The following is a 21,732-nucleotide window of genomic DNA, read 5'->3' as shown; positions in this document are numbered from 1 at the left end:
CGACTTTTCACTAAGTGTTTCCTACGTCACAACATTAAAAAAACTGTATGGCAACTATTCCGAAATTTATTTAAAAAACTAGTATTTCTTTTAAACTATCGAAAAGGTAGAATATTCTAAGAATAAAGTAAATGCTCAGGCTCAATCGATAGTCATACATAACAAAAATCCAAACAACCTGTTTAGAACCTGACATTATTTAAACCGTCCAAAAGCTCGGGTAAAATTTTTTTGGGGAGTTTCTCTAGAAGCAAGAGGCACGTCTTTTATCAACTGGCGTAAATGGTTCCTTACAAAATTTTTCTGGTCCTACCCGTCCAAGCAATCGGCATAAATAATGGCCCAATTAAAAAATTGGAAAATTCTCCCATCCACAGATTGACGCTAAATCTTCTCTATGATCCTTTCATTCTCGTTTTATTTGGTTTGCCCTCGTTTTTCAGAGGACAATAGTAGGCATTGTGGTAGTTAGTAATACCATTTTTATTGAACTTAGACTCACCTGTGCACAAGATTTTTTTTAAAAAGGTGCATCCTCGACAACGACAGCGAGTATAAATCTGCAAAAGTCTAGCCGCCTCAATGGGTCCCCATATACTTTCACTTACCCTGATGTATGATGATGACCATCTAAGAGAAGAAGTAATCTTCAAAAAACCCCTCCATAAGCTGCAATTTGCTTACCAAAAAGGAAAATCCACAGTCCCAGCTATGCACACACTCGATGTCAATATAGAAAAGGCTCTAAATCAAAAAGAAATAGCCCCCTGTTCCTTTATGATCATAGAGGGAGCCTTCGACAACGCAAATTACAAATCCATGGAAACAGCACTCGAGAAAAGAGGTGCAAACCCTATATTAACACATTGGATAATCCAAATGCTTAATCAGGGGATTATTAAAGTGTCGTTAGGTCAAGCTGAACTTAATGTCACAACAGTAAAGGGATGTCCGCAAGGAGGAGTTCTTTCTCCACTGCTATGGTCCCTACTAGTTGATGACTTGGTGCAACACCTAAACACTAAGGGATTTATAACCATTGGTTATGCAGATGACATATCTGTTATAATAAAAGGCAACCATGAAAGGACACTAACAGACTTAATGCAAAATGCCTTGAACGCAACATGGGAATGGTGTAAAAAAGAGGGGCTGTCGATCAACCCTAACAAAACCACAATAATCCCTTTCACAAGAAAAAGAAAGTTAGAGTTTCCTGCATTGAAAATAAATGAAACAGTGATAGAACTAAAGGAAGAGGTCAAATATCTAGGTTTAACCTTAGATAAAAAACTCACTTGGGAATCACATATAAATATTATAACAAAAAAAGCCACGAAATCCTTGTGGACAACCAAACAATTACTAAGGAGATCCTGGGGCCTCAGCCCTAGTATGGCCCTCTGGATATACACCCAAATGGTTAGACCAATCATACTGTATGGGGCACTAGTATGGTGGAGCAAATCTATCCAACAAACAGCGATAACCAAACTGGGAAAAGTACAAAGGCTTGCTTGCCTATGCATCACAGGGGCTATGAGAACTACCCCAACAGCTGGCATGGAAGCACTCCTTAATCTCCCACCACTTCATATAGCAATCCAAGAGCAAGCAGCTACGCAAGCACTCATGCTACACATGAAAAAAATTTCAAATTAGGCAACCTCACCGGTCACCTAAGTATCCTAAATAAAATCAAAAACACCATAAGCATGGCTCAAGTCTCAGACCACATTGACCCAACCCTCTGTTTCACAAAAGGATATACAGTGGAAAACAAACCCAAAATGGATGAATGATGATTCACAAAAATGGTACACTGATGGATCAAAAACACCTTATGGTGTAGGAGCAGGAGTAGTGGGGCCCAGAATCCACAAATCATTCACTTTCACCAGGGACACCACCATCTTCCAAGCGGAATTATTCGCAATAATGGAAGCAGCAAACATCATGCAACGTAGAAACCACAAGAGAGTAAAGATTAAAATACTCTCGTACAGACAATCAGTTCTAAAAGCTTTACATAGCTATACCTACAACTCAAAACCTCTCTTAGAATGCCACAAGGCACTCAATAACCTGGCATCCAAAAACAATGTCTCATTAATTTGGGTACCAGGACATGAGGGATATGACGGCAACGAAAGGGCAGGCTTTCAAGCCAAAAAAGGGGCAGATGTAAATTTCATCGGACCTAGTCCCATGTTTGGATTCAACAAAAACAGCCTAGAACAAAAAGTAAAATACTGGGCCAAAACTCTATTAAATCAGCATTGGAACAATGTAGAAGGTCTTAGACACTCCAAAAAGTTCGTAAGCTTCAACGCTAGAAGAGCTAACATGGCCCTCACGTCAAACAAAAAGAGCACTCTCACAGGCGCCCTCAAGGGTCACTTCACCTGCAACAAACACCTACATAAATTAGGCATAACTAACACCAGCATCTGCAGATTTTGCTGCGAAGATGAGGAGTCTATAGAACATGTCATCATCGAATGTCCGGGGTTGACGCATAGAAGGAAAAGGTTTTTAAACAAGTTCATGCTTACAGATGGAGACCTTTCATCACTCCCTCAAAAGGAGCTGGTACAATTCATAAGCATACTTAACAGTCAAAAGACAGCAAAGGGTGCACAATAGATCAATATGGTCGCAGTGCTAAAGGGCCATACCTTAACCCTTTTACAACCATTAACCATTAACCATTACCCTGATGTATAGTGATACGAATACTCTCCAGAATATGCATTAAAAATCACACCTTACACTGCGACTAACCAGAGAGAAGAGAGGTGTAATGAATTAAAAACTTTTTAAGCCACTTTTTTCGGACTTCAGATTTTTGGATCAATAGCATTGTACCAGTAAGCTAGCGAAAAGTTTATGCACGAAACTGTGTTTCCAGTTCCCGAGGTAAAGCTAAGCTTTCGGAACTTAGATGCCGCACCTCGTGAACCCGGTACCTGTTTCTTAGTTAGGCGGTGACTAAACAAAAATTTAGCATATTACTTATTTATCTTTTCCTTGCGTTTCTTCGATATTTTCAGCAGCTTATTTTAAATACTTTATACGGCTGCATATGTATGTATGTATGAGCTATTGCATGAGCATCCGCGCTGCTGCCCACACTGACGCTGCTGCTAATTTTGGCACAGCGTCTGTCGTTTTATAGAGATGTTAATTGAATTTCGAAACATTGTGGAGCTGCTTGCGCATAGTCCAGCACTGGCGGACCAGTTTTTCGTTCATCTGCATAAAATTAAACAAATATACGCAACACGGAGCAGAAAGGCAGAAGATGTAGCAGCAGCAGATGGGGAAGTATTTAGATTACTTTTCGTGTGTTCAGTAATTTAACTTGCAAATAGTTACATTCCGAGTCGCATAATACACTTATACAAAACAGCGACAACAGCATTGAAAAAACAAAATCTACATAATAAAAAACATAAAACAATAAAAACCAAGTATAATAGCCGCGGATGCGTTAACGTTGCGATACGCAACAATGACACAACGATTAGCGTCCACTCCAACATCACTTTCACTTTCAGGGCACGAACGCCACCGCCTATAGTCGACCGCATCGGCGCAGCCCAATATTTTGGCTGCCCTCAGCAGTAGCCGTGTTTATGTTTTGATTGCAGAAGCGCGTGCGTGTCTTTCGTGCAACTTCTGCAGCTTTCCGTATTTCTTCATTATAAATTTAAATTTTTTCTTTGCCTGCACTTCTTCACAGATCAGCGACTCGGTATTTGTTGTGTTAATTGACGTTGTCGTCGCTGCGTTTCTTCTTCTTCTCCTTTAACTTCAACAAAGTCATACCGGCATCTACTATTTTTCCTTAGCGCCAATTCCATTCAGCTGCCAGTTGCGACAAAGCCGTTAAACGCCATCAGTCAAAAAGTCTACCTGAAAGCCAGCTAGTTAGCAAGCCAGCTCAGCTTAGACGGCCAGAGCCAACGCCAAGTCAGTCAGTCGAGCAGTTCGCAGCGAAGCGGTCCATTACCGCTGCCTTATCGTTAAAACTAGAAATATTTTTTCTGCATTAGAAAAACCCCACTTTGGCATGGATCCGTTAACAGTGCTGATACTTTTGCTAACCGCATTGACGCTAATTTGCATCCACTTGCATCGCAAGCAGCAATACTGGGCAGCGCAGGGCATACCGTTGCTCAAACCATACCTATTCTTTTACTATGGGCGTGGTCGCATTGGCACCGACTGTCACGCAATCGATATACCCAACGAAGTGTATCGCCGCTATCGGGAAACGGGCGTGCCTTTGGCGGGCATGTTCATGCTCAGTGATCCGCTAATCATACTACTCGACCTGGAACTTATCAAGCATGTGCTGATCAAGGATTTTGGCAACTTTAGTTATCGCGGACTTTATCATAATCTGCGCGATGATCCGCTAATGGGTAACTTGGCCGCCATTGATGGGCTTTACTGGAAGCGTCTGCGCGCTAAGCTCACACCTTCCTTTACCACGGGCAAAATGAAGTTTATGTATCCCACGCTCATTAAAGTGGGCGAACAGTTGTCTAGTGTGGTCGAAAAGCGCCTCTCCGCCGAGGGGGTGATCGATGTTAAAGACCTGTCTGCCTGCTACACCACCGATGTTATTGCGTCCTCGACACTTGGTATCGAGTGTGACAGCCTGCATAATCCGAATGAAGATTTTCGTCTGATTACCATGAAATTTTTCGAGGAATATAGTGTGACGCGCGATTTGATTAGTCAGCGTTTTCCGCAGCTCGCCAAAATGCTGCGCTGGACCAACACGCCCAGAACGGTAACAGATTTCTATATAAAAGTTGTGCGCGACAACATAGCCTATCGTGAGGAGCATGGCATAGTGCGTCAGGACTTTTTACAAATCATGATGGATCTCATCAAAACGGAATCGCTTACCATGGAAGAGATTGCAGCGCAAGTGTTTGTTTTTATCATTGCGGGATACGAGACTACTTCGACGACCATGACAAATTGTCTGTGGGAGCTGGCGGTGAACGAGGGCATACAAGATTTGGTGCGCGAGGAAATTGTGCGAGTGTTGCAAGATCACGATGATGTACTAACTTATGATTGCCTCAAACAGATGACCTACTTGGATCAAACGCTGAAAGGTGAGTGGTGGCGGATGTGATAGGTTGGTGTAAGATAACTTTAAGAGAAGTGGAAGGAGACAAAGGGAAAGTGCTGGATTGTGAGTGAATCCTTAAGGAACACACATTTTAGACCGGATTTTAGAATACAGGTGGATGCATATATATAGCTTTTTTCATAATGCAATAATCTTTTTTTTATGTCACCAAATGAAATTAGGTCGGATTTGTTTATCTTGCAAAACCTCTATTCCAGCAACACATACGCGACCTTGTTTTTAATAATTCTACATAAGAGCCTGTTTAACTGTACACGCATACAGCACACATACATACATACAATGCACAAAGGCAATTAGAACTTCCAGTTTTCGCTTTAACTAAGGCCTTGAGCGTAATTTTGCTAAATGCTCAGTCATGCACAAAAGTTTACACTTCAAAAAAAAAGTAAATAAAGAAAAATTAAAGTGGTTAACAATACCTGTCGAAGTGAGCAATTACTTGCACAATGAAGTACAAAATGCATAAGCACACAAACATAATTCACTTTCAAAGATTAAGTATTTTAATTGTTTAAACTAAAACTTACTTACTTGAAGTAGAAGACTATTTTATAACTAATATTAGTAGTGAAAAACTGATTAGTGACTTAGATATTCTTTTAATGCCTCTTGAATGAAAACCGTTCTAAGCCGGAGTTTACACGATGGTGATGAAATGCCACGCGATTTACAGTGGCGAGCATAACTGACTGCGTGATGATTTTTTTTTTTTTTTTTGAATATTGACAATGTTTTTCGAGCTCGAATTTTCTTTCTTTTTCTTTAATCCAAATCATATATTATAAATCAAACTTAATACAAAATTTAGACAAATTCTACAAACTTTCATTTAAATTTTTTATTTTTTAATACGAATCTTTGAAAAATCTAACTCGGTAAACCTTTTAAATATTAAAATAAATGTCATCATGCACTCAATTATGCTCGCACTGTATTTTTTTCTGAAAGATAAGGAACGCGGCCGAAGTTACGTATCTTATTTACGAGCAGTCTAGTCCGAGTAAGACTCTTTTCATAATAAGAAAGATGTCCGTAAATTTAAAAGTTCTTGAAAGGTCACTCTATAGGCCCGATAAATGTACTCCAAGTTTGAGAGCACGGTCCTGAAAAGAATATTATACATTTCACTTCTTTACTGACTTTAAGTCTCCTTAACCATATTCAGTTCTCCGGAAATTATCCACATAAAGATTTTCCAGATGCTTCCGAACCTTGTTGAAACCAGCTTAGATGCAAAGCAGAAAGCTCACAAATGGGCTCAGGAAAAACGAGGCTAAAACTAAGTGTCTGGGAACAATAAAGGCAGACTTATGTCGGCTATCATGCAATAGTAATGCAAGATTGACGCTGCCATAGAAGAAATACGCCAAATGCCAGCGCCCGCTAACTGTTTCTCTTTCGCTCGCTTTTGGTTTTCTTATTTTGCTACAAAAATATTAGGTCTAAAAATAATGGTTGGTTACTGAAACTAATAATTTAGAAAAAAGTGGTAATATATTTTTACAGTATATGAAAGACTTAAACGGTTTCATGATGGCCGAGAAGGAAGAGAGGGTCATACCGTCACAACGAGAATGTATGACAATCGAAAAAATTGGTAGTCTGATGTGATCTGGCATCTTGTTTAGGTTGTTGAAGGTCAAACTATTAGTCAGCTCTACAACCTCCACCTTCTTGCGGAGCTGCGTGAAAGAATAAGGAAAAAACGAGTCGAATTATGGAAGGATAATTACTAAGGAAATCAACCAGGACAAGTCGCCAGCTCATAACGCATTTTTTCCAAGATATTTTTAACGAAGTACCGTCTCCCGTCTCCGTCCTTATTAGACGAAGACAGAGAGAGAAAACTTGAGTTTATTGATGCTGTGAAAAACAAAATGGTACGTGTATAAATTTGCAAAATGTACGTGTATATATTGAGGGTGATAATAAGTAAATATATATGACGATAAAAACCGCTGCCATAGCCACTGTAGAGTTTGTGCGTGAATGCCATTCGGTAGAGCGCGGGTTCGAGACCCACTATGGCCATGAAACATCAAATGATAGTGGTCTAATAGCGGCCGCCCCTCAGCAGGCAATGGCAAGCCCCCGAATGTATTTCGGTTATCATAAAAAAAACTATCTGTCATTTGAAGGCGGCATAAAACTGTAGGTCCTTCAATTTTGTGGAAAAAAGTCAAGACGCACCTCAAAAATTGGAGGAGGAACTCGGTCAAACATTTAACAAAGGATGCAAGGATGCAGGTGCTAATTATATAAAATATATGAACTCAAACTAAAATTTTTTACAGCGTCAGTGCCACACCTTGTGAATAGGCACCAGCATTAGACAAATATTATATAATAAACGCTACCTAAATGTGTTGCCTAATAGTAGTAAATCTTATTTAATTTGTGTAATATTATTAATTACCTTTTTCTTCTCCCACAGAAACCCTACGCAAGCATCCCATCGCGCCCGCCTTAAAGCGTGTCGCCTACGAAGACTACAAAGTACCTGGCACTAATTTTACCATCAAAGCCAACACTACAGTCCTCATACCATCCGAAGCCATACAACATGATCCAAGCTATTACCCCGATCCAGATAAATTCGATCCGATGCGCTTCACAGCCGAGGGTATCGACGCGCGCCACCCGATGACATTCCTGCCATTCGGCGATGGGCCACGCAACTGCATTGGTTTGCGCTTCGGACGCATGCAAGTGCTCATCGGTTTGGTAATGCTGCTGCGTAAATATCGTTTTAGTGTGGCACCAACTACGCCTATACCGATTATTTACGATAAAACTATTTTGTTGCGAGCGCCAAAGGGAAAGGTGGAATTAAAGTGTGAGAAAATAATTGAAGAGAACTATTTGAGTAATATCAGCAAGGGGGCTAGCGATGAGCAGAAAAATTTTGTTCTAAGTATAAGCGAAAAGCGGGAGTTTGAAATTTTGGGTGACGAGAGAAATAAATAAGGGAGGAAGGATTGGGTTTGGGACTGTGAAAAAAGGTAATTGCTTTGAAAGTCTTTGTTAGCAGCTATGGAGTACGCCAGGAAGGGTATATAAATTAGAAAAAATTTTGGAGTGCAATTGGGAAGTAGTTTTTTTCAAGCATACTTTTGACCAAGCAACTCATTTCTTCCGACTCAGCCGCCAAGCATTCTATTTAAAGGCAATATTCTAATTGTTTGTCATTCCAGGCTATAGTTTAAGAATCCTGTAAACAAATGCTTGGTTCAAAGTTTTTATTGTTACTGCGACCGCCGAGTCAAGCGCCCCGTCAAAATGGTTGCGTTGCAAAAGTCTACAAAATTATATGCAAAGCTAAATTGTTTCGAAGAACGTAAAGCTAAGTAGAATAAATAGAGGCAGGTTTTTGAAATAGTCAGACGCTAAGGCTATCGTACCTCCGTCATTCCTTCTGGTGTTTAAAACTCGCCTACCAAATGTGAAACTAAAGCTTTTGGGAAAAGAAAATATTTTATACAAAATTTATATTAATATTGTACAATACTTACATATATTTTACAATTAATGGACCTGCTTGTATGTAGATATATATATGTATATAGTGCTCTCATGAAAATTCCATATTTTATGCTTTTATTTGTCAAATAAAATATTTTTATTTTTTATTTTAAAAACCTCGTTTTTGATATGCAGAATAACAGGCGCATATGTTTTCTTACTACATTTAATATATAAGTAAATTGTGTTTATTTTAAAAACTGCAAGTAAGTAATTACAACTAGTTTTAGATTACATTGAGTAGTATGTGTATATATGTATATGTATATGTGTGCCTTACTTTCGTTACTATTGCTAATTTCGTGTTTTCTACTGATTAACTGTTTTGCTTTTAAAAATTGACTGAAGTGAGGTTATAAATTGTCAATCATTTTTATTCTGATTTTATTTTAAACATTTTTCAGATCATTGTCAATACATGTGTTGATATGCTTTTTAGTATGTATACTACACTTGCGCATAATGTTTGGCAATTTGCGTGTATAAATATTTGTTTCTTTCTTAATTTTGAGATTTTAGTTTAAGCGTTTTTAGTTTTTATTTGTTCTGCTGCTCTAGTTAGAATTAATATTAAAAACTCGGTGTAAGTGCTCAAAATTAAAATTTTTCGAAAACTGAAATCTGGAAAATTTTAAAAATTTGTGAAACAAATTGAAAAATTTTGTTTCTTAATTATGTGTTTTTCATTGTAAGAGTTTAATATCAAACTTTATTATTAAAAAAATATTTACGGGTGCATTTGTATTAAAAAGTGATTTTTTTTTTTGCGAAAATTTCATTAGAAAACTGCAAATATTAAATTTTTTTTTTTTTGACTCTGATGTTTTCTTAAAATTTTGGCTTTTTTTAACGTTCAAGATTTTTAAGAATCATTTTTTTCAGTTTTCGTATTTTCACATTATTAACTTTTTTTATAAATTTCTCTGTCAAAACTGATGTGGAATGTCAGTGTGTGTGTTAACCAAATTGGCATTAACAACTGATATGGCTGCTGTCTTTTCAAAATCTGCTCTACTAAGTATGCGCACATTTTTTCGAGAACTAAAACCTAACCTAAAATGGTATTATCATATTACCATACATAACTCCTCTTGAGCTTAAGTGTCAAGCTAAGTGATGTTTTTTAATTTATGTATGTATTTGCTGCCATTTTATTGGCAAAAACTACTAATTTTAAGAAAGAACTGTCTACTTTGTTCGTAAAATTTTTTGGCTGGCATCGTTTACAATTTTTTTTCCAGAATTTTAATTCACTTATATTTTTTTTTTTATTAATTAAAAATATCTTCTACCGAAATATACTGCGCCATTTTCTTTTTTCGCAAAAATGCATCCATCTGCCCCACCTCTGCGCGTTTTTTGCCTTTGTTCTGCCTTCCCCACTCACTTAGCAGGCTTCGTGCGTCGCGGCAACTCTAGCGAAACACGCGTTGCTTCACCACGATTGGGCTGCTTGCTGCGCAGCATCTGCTCGTGCACGTACAATAGCAAACCAAGATCGCGATGTCCAGCCTGCCAGGCAATCTTAAAAGCCGTAGCGCCATCCTGGAAGGCGAAAATGATAAAGTATTTAAAATTTGTTTAAATATCCAACATTTGATTTCTACGGACCACATCCACTATGAGTGAATCGCAATCAGGCTGTGACAGCAAATGCTTGACAATATCGGTGCGCCCATGTTCCGCCGCGCACATTAGCGCGGTGCTGCCGTCCTCATCCTGTATGTTGATGTCAGCGCCAGCGGCCAACAGCAGCTCTACCATCTCGTTGTTACCATGGGAAACAGCCAGCATCAATGCGGTTTGGCAGTGCTGTTTGAAGGGAAGAACAGGTGTTTTTGGGAAGAAGTTTTTGAGGTTTGAATTTTTTGCCGAATTTTTAAAATATTTATTAGCGTAGGAAGGAGAGAAAGCATGCATAATGAACCACATATGAGTTTTTCTTTGAGTCCCACAAGTTAAGCAATAGCTTGGGCATTACCTACCTTTTTGGCTCGTATATTGACATCGGCCATCTGGAACAGTCGTTGTACGACTGTGCGATGGGCAGCGTTTTTCAGCTTTGCCAATGAGACGAGCATCACACAAGTATATCCAGCGTTATTCATTTGATTTACATTGCAAACCTTTGAATCAAGTAAAATGGATACGACGTCAAAATTGCCATGCGAGACCGCATAGTGCATTGCTGAGTTGCCCTGAAAGAAGATGTGAAATGGAAAAGGGGAGCTTAATAGTAGTATATTAATGAATGAATTTAATTAATCAATTAATCAACATAACCTACAGGAAAAATAGATGTACCCACTCACATTAGCATCCACCATATTGACACAGTACTCCAACAGCGCCACCGACATTTCCTCAAAGCAGTCCAAGTAATCTTCTACCTCATGCGGATTTGCCTTCTCGGTGCTCGAAACGCGAAACCATTCCTGCTGTATTACCAACTTGGACGCTTTCAAACTAGCCGCCGATAAAGATTTGGCATCAATTTTCTTCAACAGTGAATTATTGATGGTTTTCAGAGCGCTTAGCATCTCAGCAGGCGGAACAAATCTGAAATTGTAAAACGTAATTTAGACAGCGCAAATTTAACGATTTCAGCAGCGCTCACTTTTGTCGTGGCTCCGCCTCTACCATTGCTAGCTTCTGCAGCAACGCCTTGGATGGTGGCCGCTCCGGCATTTCGCGCTTTTCCAGCTTCGACTTCGCCACTTTCACCTCCTGCGCTGCTGTTGTCGTTTCAATTCGTTCCTCTTGTTTGTTTGAGGTTTGACTAGATTTCAGTGTTGTTGTCTTGCGACGCGCACCCTTTGACACATCAACTTCGGCTGCAACATCCTCCTGTTCTTCACTTTCCTCAGCCAATACTGCTGATGCTGTTTCGAGCGTTGACTGCTTCAGTTTATCATTAAAGGAGCTCTCCAGTGAGCGATTAGGTGAGGCGCCATCTTTGTGCGGTGCCGGTGATGCATCACGTGACCAACTGACACTCACGCGCTTCTCCTCTCGCACAATCACTCCATCGAGACTGGGTTTAAGTGACGTGGTCTCGTCATCTTTGTTAGAGTCTAACACCTCGGCGCGTTTTTGACTGGCATCGGAGGCGCGACGTGAGCTTGCAGCCGACGATGGGGCAGTGATGGAAACTTTTGCTATGGGCGATGCAACCTTGGCGCCGACAGCAACAGACCCGGCGGTGGGTTCAGTGATGAAGCTCTGTGTTTCACTGGCGGACTCTGGTGGCAGGAAATGCGCGATCGATGGCGGCTTCTCGTGCAGCGAACTGAAAGCGGAAGAGGTATTGTGTTATTTAGCAAAGTTGGTAATTTAAATCTCCTAATATTACGCTTCACTTTACATACGTCAGCAAGAGCGCGGAGCAGCCACTCACTATCAGCGGATAGCAAGTGAAGCTGCTAAGACCAGAAAACATTTATGAATCTCTGGTTTATCTGTTATTTCTTTTTCCAGCACAATGAAAGTTGGGCACGTACGAGAAGCGCAGAAACAAAAAATTTACATACACCAAATAACAATAACTAAGGAACGCTGCAGCAAAAGAAAAATAATCCAAAAAAGCTAAGTACACGCGAGTGCGTCCGCGAATGCGTGAGTGTAGCGCTGTTGAAGCGTCGTTGCCGCGAACTGCGTGACCAGCACTTGAATTGAGCTGGAGCTGCTGGGAAAATATGTATTTGTGGGAGAGAAGATTACGTTGAAGGTCATTGCAGCGTATGCGAGCGTAAGCGCCGCACGGTGGGTGACAGTGAGGCAAGATGGAACCCATTTAAAGTGGTAGCGGAAAATTGTTTCAAAATTCAAATTAAAGTAAAAATTCTGATATCAAATAAGAGGCTCGCCCAATGCTATCGCAACCATTGCTATCACAACAATACCCTTTTTATTACAATAAAGTTTTTGTAGCAGTGAATCCATTAAAAATTGCTTACATATATTTATTTTTACTATCTCTAGCACGGAAGAAACGCCCTACTGTGCAGCTCCAATTTTCCGTTGGTGCTGAGCATCTTTGCAAGGCGCATGCGCCATTCATATGCTAAAATAAATATTTAGCCATCGAAATGCCTTCAAACGTACACAAATAGCGCTTCTTGAACTGGAGTGGAGCAAAAGGTTAGTGGAGCAGGTCAGGGTGAGCAACTAGGGCAAGGTACACCACACACCATTCATCACTACAGCATCGCAGCGAGAAGTGTGTATGCGCTAAGGTGTGTTGGGTCTATTTGTATTCACCGCAACTTTTTCTTAGCAAAGTAGCGAACCAGTCACATATTTCTCACCACCACTCAACACATTGTATTTACTTTCGCAGCTACTCACCTCTGTGCTGGCTTCGTTGCTTGCTTCTCTGGCGTTGTCGTTATTGTGTAGGTATTCTGCCGCTGGAAGGTGCGCCGCACCGGACTGGGACTGGGTGGTATGTTTGTGCGACGCGGTATGCGCGAGTCCATAGATGCACTCCGCACCGGTGCGGGTGGACGCGGCCGTGGCGATGGTGGTGATTGTGGAGACAGCACTTTCGAGAAGTCTTTGGCCAAATTCTTTATCGCGTCCTTGCAGGAATCACAGTAATTATCAGCGCAGGCTATGGAAATATGTGGCTTGACAACGTCACCACAACCTATGTCACGTTTGCGCACCGACTCTGTGTTGGCGGCAGTGTGGCGTGTGGGCGCGGGCGGTAATGTATTTATGCCATAATCAACAGTGCGCGGCGGGTCTGTGTTGCTAGCAGTTGTGCGCGTTACTGGTTTTGATAGCGCGGGCTTTTCCTCTTTCTTAGGTGGCTCTGCTACAACAACAGGCTCTGCTACAATAACAGGTGGTGGTACATATTCTTCAGTGCTAGTTTGCGTTGTGCTGAGGCGTATCAGATCGCGTGTATCCGTTTGGCGCGTCTCGCACTCCATCTCGCTCTGTATGCCAGCGTGACGCTGCTCGGGTGCGCATTGCACACCAACGGCATGCACGTAAGTGACGGCAGTTTGGCTACCGATATTATGTACTGGCACTGGCGTATATTGGGTGCCTGTGGACTTGGATATCCGGCCGAACCGCTCATGCTCGCCCAACGAAAAGGTTTTGCTCCGTATAAATCCAGGTGAATCGAGTAATTTTAATGAAACTGATTTGACTTTAATGAATCCGGGGTCTTCAGTGCTACAGCCGATACTACGCTTAACAATGCGACACTTTTCACACAGCGGATCTAATATGTTATCCTCCGAGCAAGCTGCAGAACGCACTTCCGGACGACATGTGACGTAAGCCTCGCGCGTTTGCGGGCTAGCCATCACGCTCACCGAACTCTTAAGTACCTTCGGCTCTGCTGCAGTCTGTGTAATGCTGTCCACACAACGTTGCGCAGACATTTGTGTGCCAACGTGCGCCATCTTTTTGAGTTGCTGCAGCGCACGTTGTTCTTCGTAATGCGTTATCGCCATTTGTGTATGCTCTTCTATTTCCCATTGCGAGTGAAGCGTTTCGGTGATGCTACGTAACTGCTGCGCAGGACTTGTACCCACACTACGAACCATATGCACTGGGCTACCGACAGCAATATCGCGTGTCGCATGCAGGCCACACATTGTGCCCACATCGCGCTTGAGCGTGGCAGGCGTGCGCAGCTGTCGCTCGGAGCTGGTTGAATTGGCGCGCAGGCGAGAGCCCAAACTTTCCAACGAGACGGGGCTAATGCGTTGCGGTGTGAACTGTGACGGTGAACCATTTTTCAAACTTGCCGCTGGACTAGGGGAGGCCGAAGGACGCGCCGGTTCGCGTGCGCGCTGCAATTCATCTTCTTTGCGCTGCAATGATAGTTGCAGACGCTGCTTTTCATCGCGTAATTGCGTCAGTTCATGCTGTAAATGATAAGAGTAAGGAGTATATTTTATTTTTCAATTTAACACGTAACAAACCTGCAATTCTGGTATAGATTTGACCTGCTCCTCCAAATCCTTCATACGTTTTAAACTCAGCGCCATCTGCTGGCGTATGCTGAACAGCGTTTGCGCGTCGGTAGCAGCGCTTGTCTCCGCGCCATTCGTTGCAGCAAGTGGAGCGAATTTGGGCGCGGCAATGGCTTCACACGGCGGCGCCGCGCTTTCCGTCTGCAGTGGCTTTCTATCAACATCATCTGTGTCTGTCAGATCGGCTTCGCCGTTCTGGGGACTCAACAACTTTCGCGGTAACGGCGCATGTCGACGTGGCGGCGGTGGTGGTGGCACCAGCTGTTCTACCGGCGACTTGGCATTCGCCGCCACTGTGGCCTGCACATATGACTCATACTGCTGCTCGGCAGGTGACTGCTTCTGATGGACAGGTAATGCGGCCGAGGCCTTGGCTAGATAACGCGTGGTTTGCGGTGACTTATTGCCAGCAACGCATGAATCTAAAATGAAGCGAGCACAAGAAGAAAAACGGTAAACAATTAAGTGGAAAGTGTTAGAAAGTATCATTGCAGATTTCATGGTCCCTCGTTTTACACACATTTTCGCTTATCATTCGGTTTGACTAAAATGATTTTGATGCGCAAACGTTCCATTAGCGCGCACAACAAGCAACTGAGGAACGCGCTGCCATTCAGAGTCAACGGAAGCTAAAATAAGTGGGGTTTGTGTGTTGACGCGGTTAGCGTGATATATTTTTTGGCAAATTGCAGTTACCACTTTCCTCCGTTCGTTGTCAGTGCTTACCGACTTCTTAACGGTTATTGCCTTTGTTGTATTGGTATTGCTTTTTGTTTGCTTTGTTTCCAGCTAAATCTCGAACTTATGCAATAATTTATAAATAAAACAAACTCAGCAGCAAGTCGTCAGCGACAACGTAAGCTCTAACAAAAACCTAAAGCCAGTTCGACCTATTCGAGTTGAAGTTTTATATTCCATTGTCATTAGCATTTCGATTTACATACACCTGTGTTCATAATAATAACAGCACCGCATCGTACAAAGTTTTTAATATTTATTTATTTTTTGTTTGTACTACAAACAAAAATCCATATACAGTACTTCAAAATTTAAAACTTTGTAAAAGCTTTGAATAAATTCAAGAACTGTTCATAAAAATTCAAACTTTCTAGAAAATTAGAGTTTTTCGAAAAATTCTAGGTGTACAGATGTTTAACACATTCAATTTTCGTATAATATTATGCTAGCTAGAAGTAGCTCGCAATTCGCATTAGTTTTTGTTCATTTTTTTGTTTGTTGATGTATTTTTTTCGACAAAATGGAAGTTCGATTTTTTTTTTGTGTGGCGACAATGCAGAAAACCCACCAAAATTTCAATTTAAAAAATCAGCGCGATTTTTCAGCTACTTCAAACTTGCACTTTATGAGACTAAAATTTAATGGGCTGTAAAACTGCATCCGCAGAATTTTTCTACAAATCCTGAATAAAAAGTTTGAATAGTTATGAAAATTTTTAAAATTTTTTTTCATTTTGTACAAAATTCTAAACTTTGAGTTATGTGGATTTTGTTGTAGTATAAACTACTTTTTATAGAAAAAATTAAATACAAATAAAAGTTTAGTCAAAACTTTGCAATATGCGCTGCTATTGTTGTGAGCACAGGTGTACATGCATATTTCTTAATCGCAAGCGTCGCAATGCCAATAAAATAGGCCGTCATGAAGGAGAGGGAGGAGCGAAGAGGTATTTTAGAGGTATTTATTTAGAAACGAAATTATTCAAGAATTCCATGCATATAATATTAAATCTCAAGTTTTAGAGCTTTTGGTGACAAATGCAAACTATTTAAGAAAACCACGAAAAAGTTTCATAGCAAAAGCATTGCATTCTCTAAAATTTTATTAAATATTACGCCAATTATGGCATTATATGTATTCGGTCAAAGATATTATAAGGCGCAGGTACATATACAGTGTGGTCCATATAGCGTTTTGAATTGGATCCATCGATTTTTTTGACTTCGACAACAAAAATAAAATTCGTACAAAATTTATCACTTTTCGTTTCACTGCAGTTGAGAAATATTCCAAAACCTTCCAAAATCGAATAATCAGCCGCGCTTTCATTCCATTAGACTATTCTTTGGGAAGCGCCGTTAATGATAAATATTATGCCAACCATATAGGTAGAGTCAATTCAGGAGTCGAAAAATTAAATCGAAGTTGCGATTAATTAGACACATAAGTGTGAAACTCACAGAAATGTGATGAAAAATCGGCTTGATAAAGGAGATTGTTGGAAAACCAGTATGGAAGTAATCTGAATGAAATTGAGCTCCATTTAATTTGAAATTTTATTCTTTCCAAAAAAAATCACTGAAAAATATGCATGCGTATTCTATTTATAGCCAAATTAAATAAGCTTCCGAATGTAGGTCACCCTGTATAAGTACAAAAAGGTTGAGCCCAGGTCAAGACAAATTATGATGACTTTTTAGCTGTATTGTATTTTTATTCACATAACACCGTGCAACAAAAATCAACCTTTTGCTTGTTATCCAGGAGCTTTAAAGACTTTTGAAAATGTAATTTATGAAAAAAATGAAAACCTGAGTATGCAGCATTACTACACAAAATTTATAGTTTCTCATGCAAATGGCATTTTTCAGATAACTTCTACTGTTATGTTACATAGTCTTCCTCACTTTTTCACAAATTTTCAGTGATAATCCCCTGTTAATGTCTCAAGTGCTGAATTTCGAAATATTACGTTTTTTGAGCTTACTAATCTGTGAGAGGCTACGGGATGAAATCTTTTTTAAACAAGAGTCTAACTTGAATATCTTATTTATCTGTTTTTCTAATTTTCAATTTGGGTGTTAATCATTAGCCTCTTCTCGTGTGGCGCAGTAGTCGCCAAAGCTATTTAGCAGAACTTCACACAAGTCAGGGAAGTCTTTCACGATTATTTTACAATTCACAATGGACAGTTTCGCTTTCTTAACGATGAAAAGCGAAGCCGTTACAAAACAGATGCTGAGTACAAATGAGAAGTTTTGCATACAATGCGAAATCGTTAATTTACTTGTAAGAAAACAGAAACCTAAAAAAACTTAAAACTGAACCCTGGCGGTCCCATTGATGGAAATGTGCGTTGAGCTTGAAATCCGCCATGTAACGAATACCCGATTTTTTTTTTTATATGGAGAAAACACCCAACAGCATCAACAAAAAAATTGTCAAAAATCAACGCAATTTTTAAGACACTTCAAACTTGAAATTTACAGAAAAAATATAAGCTATAAAACTGCATACTCAAAATTTTTCTACAAATTCTAATCCAAAAAGTGTAACATTTTTGATGAACATTTTTTGAAATTTTTTTTAAGTATGCAAAAAGTTTGCAACATGGATTTATATGGATTTTTTTAGGAGAATCAAATATATTTCCTTAAAAAAATTATTAAAATTAAAAGAGAAATAAATAAATTGGCAAAACATTTCAATAAGTCCATGTCCTACAGTTATTTAATGCAGTGTATCTTACAATCGTACAGAGAGGATATTCAAAGTCTTCCAGGGCTTAGTGAGATGCCACCGACTCAAGCTCATTGCTTTTTTGCTTACTTCTCCACACCTAGCAGCAAAATAAATTTAAATATCTACTTATTTCAGCTGGAAGGGAGGAAAATGGAAAACAAATGGCAGAAATTTCATAAAAAAAATTTGGGTCAATACAACATCACCAAATTAATTAATGCTATGATAAACGGCGGCCGCCGTTCCATTCGGAATTCACAGAGAGAACGTAGGTTCGAATCTCGATGAAACACCAAACTTAAGAAAAAACCTGCGAGTGTATTTCTGCCATTAAAAAGCTCCTCATAAAAATATCTGCCGTTCGGAGTCGGAAAGTTCAAACTGTGAAACAACATCAAGACGCACACCACCGAGGAAGAGCTCGGCCAAATACACAAAAAGGCTGTACGCGCCAATTATATATATATATATATTATATATATGATTAAATTGATATTGAGCAAGAAATTTTAAACTTAAACATATTGAAAATAATATACAAATTCTTAGCGCAAATAAGGTACAGCCCGTGATAAAACGATAAAACCTACCCATTTTGACCAGCTTTAGCTATTTATTTTTTTTTTTATTTTAATGCCGTTGATTTTTTATAATTTTCTTCCTTGGCAGTGTTGGGCATTTTCTTCATACAAAATTTCGTGCTGTCGTTATATGGGAAAATGCGATAAAAAGTTGTGTGGAATTTTCTAATTTTTTTATAAAATTTGGACTAATGTGTTTTTTGTTAGAGGATGAGATGTACTTTCATACAAAATTAATAAATATTGAAAAATACAAAGAAATTCAAATAGCCAAATCACTTCGCATATTGCTTATTGCGGACTTCAGTTCTTCAAATGATAATCTCATGTTACACACCGTCTGATTATTATTAATTATTAATTCAATTAGCCAATATCGAACTTAGAAACAAATTTGAATACACCTACAGTTACTCCACCAGCTTTTCATATCCTTCAGCCTCGATTTCGATTTCACAATTGGGTTTTCGTTGCCGTTGAGCGGTGATTTACGATCCTTGCGTCGTTTTCCATTGCTGGCTGTGGCGAACATTTTTCAAACACTCGCTTACTGCGCTTTACTTAAATGATTACATAAAAAATAATCTACTTTAATTGAGCATTGTAATTGACGGCACAGCGAATTCACAGTTCTCAGTTCAAGTCTCAATAATGACAGCTAATAACTTTCGACAGACGATCACGGATAATTTAATTACAGAACAAAGATTTTTTTATTTATTTAGCTGTGCATAAAAATAGTATCACACTGTGTTGAATTTCTCAAATGACTTGCACGAGAAATTGCTGATATTGTTAAACAATTAGTAGAGGTACCAAACAGAAGCGCCACAACGCTGACGGCTTTAGCTTTCAAAAATGGTTGTGAAAATAATTGAAATCCAACAGAGAGCAAGAAATCTAACCTCTGTCCGTCAGGCTGTAGCTAATAAATAAAAATTTTAAGTATTTGGTGGTCCTAGTGGACGCCGCAGGCAAATGGGTTGGTGCGCGACTACCATTCGGAGTAAGTAGGTTCGAATCTCCGAGCATGAAACACCAAAAATGAAGAAAAAGTTTCTAATAGCGGTCGCCTCTCGGCAGACAAGGCAAACCTCCGAGTGTATTTCAGCGATGAAAAGGCTCGGGCAAACAAAAGGACGTACAGAATTCTAACCATTTTCCGCCATATGCCTTAAGCCAAATCCCACGTTCGGTGCATTGCATTGATTCATACCATAAAATGATGTAAAGGTGAAATTACACTTCAAAAAAAATTGTAACTGTTTTGTATTTGGTGGGGTCAATTGTGTTTTTCCGCGCTACAAAATGAAGGTAAATAAGAAAAAATCGATATATTGTTCAGTACCACTAAGGCCACGGCTAAAAGTCGGAGCAATCGGTCAAAAGATATGAGTCATTCTTATACAGGGTCTAATAAAATGGCTACGCGGTGATTTCCAAAATTCCGTCCTGGTAATACGGACGTCGAAATTGAGGAAAGTAAGCTCTGGTAGGCCAATCGACGAAAATGTCGGTGGAATCATGAAAATCGTCGAGTCGGCCCGGAATGTGAGCAGTTATTCCATTCCACAGTAACTGTAAATTAGCCAGAAAATCTTTTTGAGTTATTTACATAAAGCGAGTGTCAAGAATAAGTGCTAGGATGTGGCTGCCACACAAATTAGCACAAAATATTATTTTTAATCGAATTGACACCTGCGATTCTCTACTGTAATTAACGCTTAGAAATAGATCAGATATGAAATTAACAGCCGACAAGTATTATGGTAAAACAACGGATCGCCAAGCACAGATTAACTACCAAGAAGGTTTTGCTGTATATTTAGTGGGAATCATCTACTGTGAGCAGCTTTCAATGGGCCAAACACTCAACTCTATCATCTATTGTGAACACTGATCAGATTAAAACAGGTAAACTCAACCAGATACGGAAAGTTATTGGATTCCATTAAGAAAACACCAGGCCATAAATATCTTTTTTGAAACACCAGAAACTCTGAGAGCGTAGATGGACCCCAAGTAATTATAATTTTTTCGATAATTTGCAAAATTCCCTTGACGGTACAAAACTGCGCTCACGAGCAGCTTGTGCAAATGAGCTGCTAAAATTTTTTACTAATCGGGAGGAGAACTGAACTCTTTCAATAAAAGAATTATGAAATTGTCTTCAAAATGAATAAAACCTAAAAAAATCACATACATATTTGATCCAAATTGAAAAAAAACCGAAAAATATAAGAATTTTCAACTTCGTCTAATATTTTTTCAGTTTATAAATTGTATAGATATGTATGTATATATCATTGGCGCCCCACCTTTATTGGGGGCTTGGACGAGCTCCCCTTATTTGTTCGCCTTCATGTTTTTCACAAAAGGGGCACCTAAAGTTTTAAGCCGACTCCGATTGGCAGATGATTTTTTGTGAGGAGCTTTTTCATGGCAGAAATACACGCGGAGATTTGCCGTTATCTGTCTATCATTTGATGTTTCTTGCACGGAGATTCGAACCAGAGCACTTTCGATTGGTACTCACGCGTTCGGCTTCAGCGGCCACTTAGTTTACTGTGTAAAATTTGTATAGCGTAGACAAGAAATAAATTTCGACTAATTCGCGCAAAATAAAAATCCATTTTTTCTACAAAAAATTAAATCTAGTCAATTAGTATAACTTCAACGCATAGTATGAATATATTAATTTTTTATTGTATCCCAATTTCGCTTTCAAGTTAAGACTTTTAATTTCCCTGCACACCCACATTCGCGTACTTAAGCAAAGTTGTGCGTCGCTCCACACAACCCACTGTTCTCGCTTTCTATTGTTCGCTGTGACTGCTTGCCAGTTTCTGCGGCTTTCATTTAAAAACTTAATTGCTACCATTACCGGCCTTCCCTACATCATCGCACATACAAATACACACACATGCTCAAAGCCGTTTTATTTCATGGCTGCTTTTACAACCAATGCCGTAAT

General features: G+C 39.4%; 2 protein-coding genes across 15 annotated transcripts in view; one reads left to right on the top strand and one right to left on the bottom strand.

Annotated features, from left to right (window-relative positions):
* The first annotated feature begins 3,764 nt into the window (after positions 1 to 3,764).
* On the top strand, positions 3,765 to 8,696 carry LOC128868947 (probable cytochrome P450 6a13). Its single transcript, XM_054111602.1, has 2 exons — positions 3,765 to 5,138; positions 7,614 to 8,696. Exons 1-2 carry the CDS (start codon positions 4,076 to 4,078, stop codon positions 8,144 to 8,146), a joined length of 1,596 nt encoding a protein of 531 aa, XP_053967577.1. The 5' UTR covers positions 3,765 to 4,075; the 3' UTR covers positions 8,147 to 8,696.
* Positions 8,697 to 8,766: 70 nt separating this feature from the next.
* LOC128868944 (KN motif and ankyrin repeat domain-containing protein 1) overlaps positions 8,767 to 21,732 on the bottom strand; it is a 96,797-nt gene continuing 83,831 nt past the window's right edge. For 6 of the 14 annotated variants that reach the window (XM_054111589.1, XM_054111583.1, XM_054111581.1 and 3 more), the window contains 7 exons: positions 14,647 to 15,119; positions 13,049 to 14,589; positions 11,319 to 11,990; positions 11,014 to 11,260; positions 10,687 to 10,899; positions 10,313 to 10,513; positions 8,767 to 10,246 (listed from right to left, as the gene is read on the bottom strand). In XM_054111589.1, the coding sequence (XP_053967564.1) occupies positions 10,085 to 10,246; positions 10,313 to 10,513; positions 10,687 to 10,899; positions 11,014 to 11,260; positions 11,319 to 11,990; positions 13,049 to 14,589; positions 14,647 to 15,119 (3,509 nt within the window). In that variant the 3' untranslated portion in view covers positions 8,767 to 10,084. Of the gene's footprint in view, positions 10,247 to 10,312; positions 10,514 to 10,686; positions 10,900 to 11,013; positions 11,261 to 11,318; positions 11,991 to 12,069; positions 12,620 to 13,048; positions 14,590 to 14,646; positions 15,120 to 15,217; positions 15,288 to 19,166; positions 19,545 to 21,732 lie in introns of those variants that run through there. The other 8 variants (XM_054111584.1, XM_054111586.1, XM_054111585.1 and 5 more) reach the window with 4 other exon arrangements.

Source organism: Anastrepha ludens, chromosome 6, assembly GCF_028408465.1.
Source record: "Anastrepha ludens isolate Willacy chromosome 6, idAnaLude1.1, whole genome shotgun sequence".
In the NCBI taxonomy this organism is placed as follows: domain Eukaryota; kingdom Metazoa; phylum Arthropoda; class Insecta; order Diptera; family Tephritidae; genus Anastrepha; species Anastrepha ludens.
This window is presented reverse-complemented; position numbering and strand designations above follow the sequence as displayed.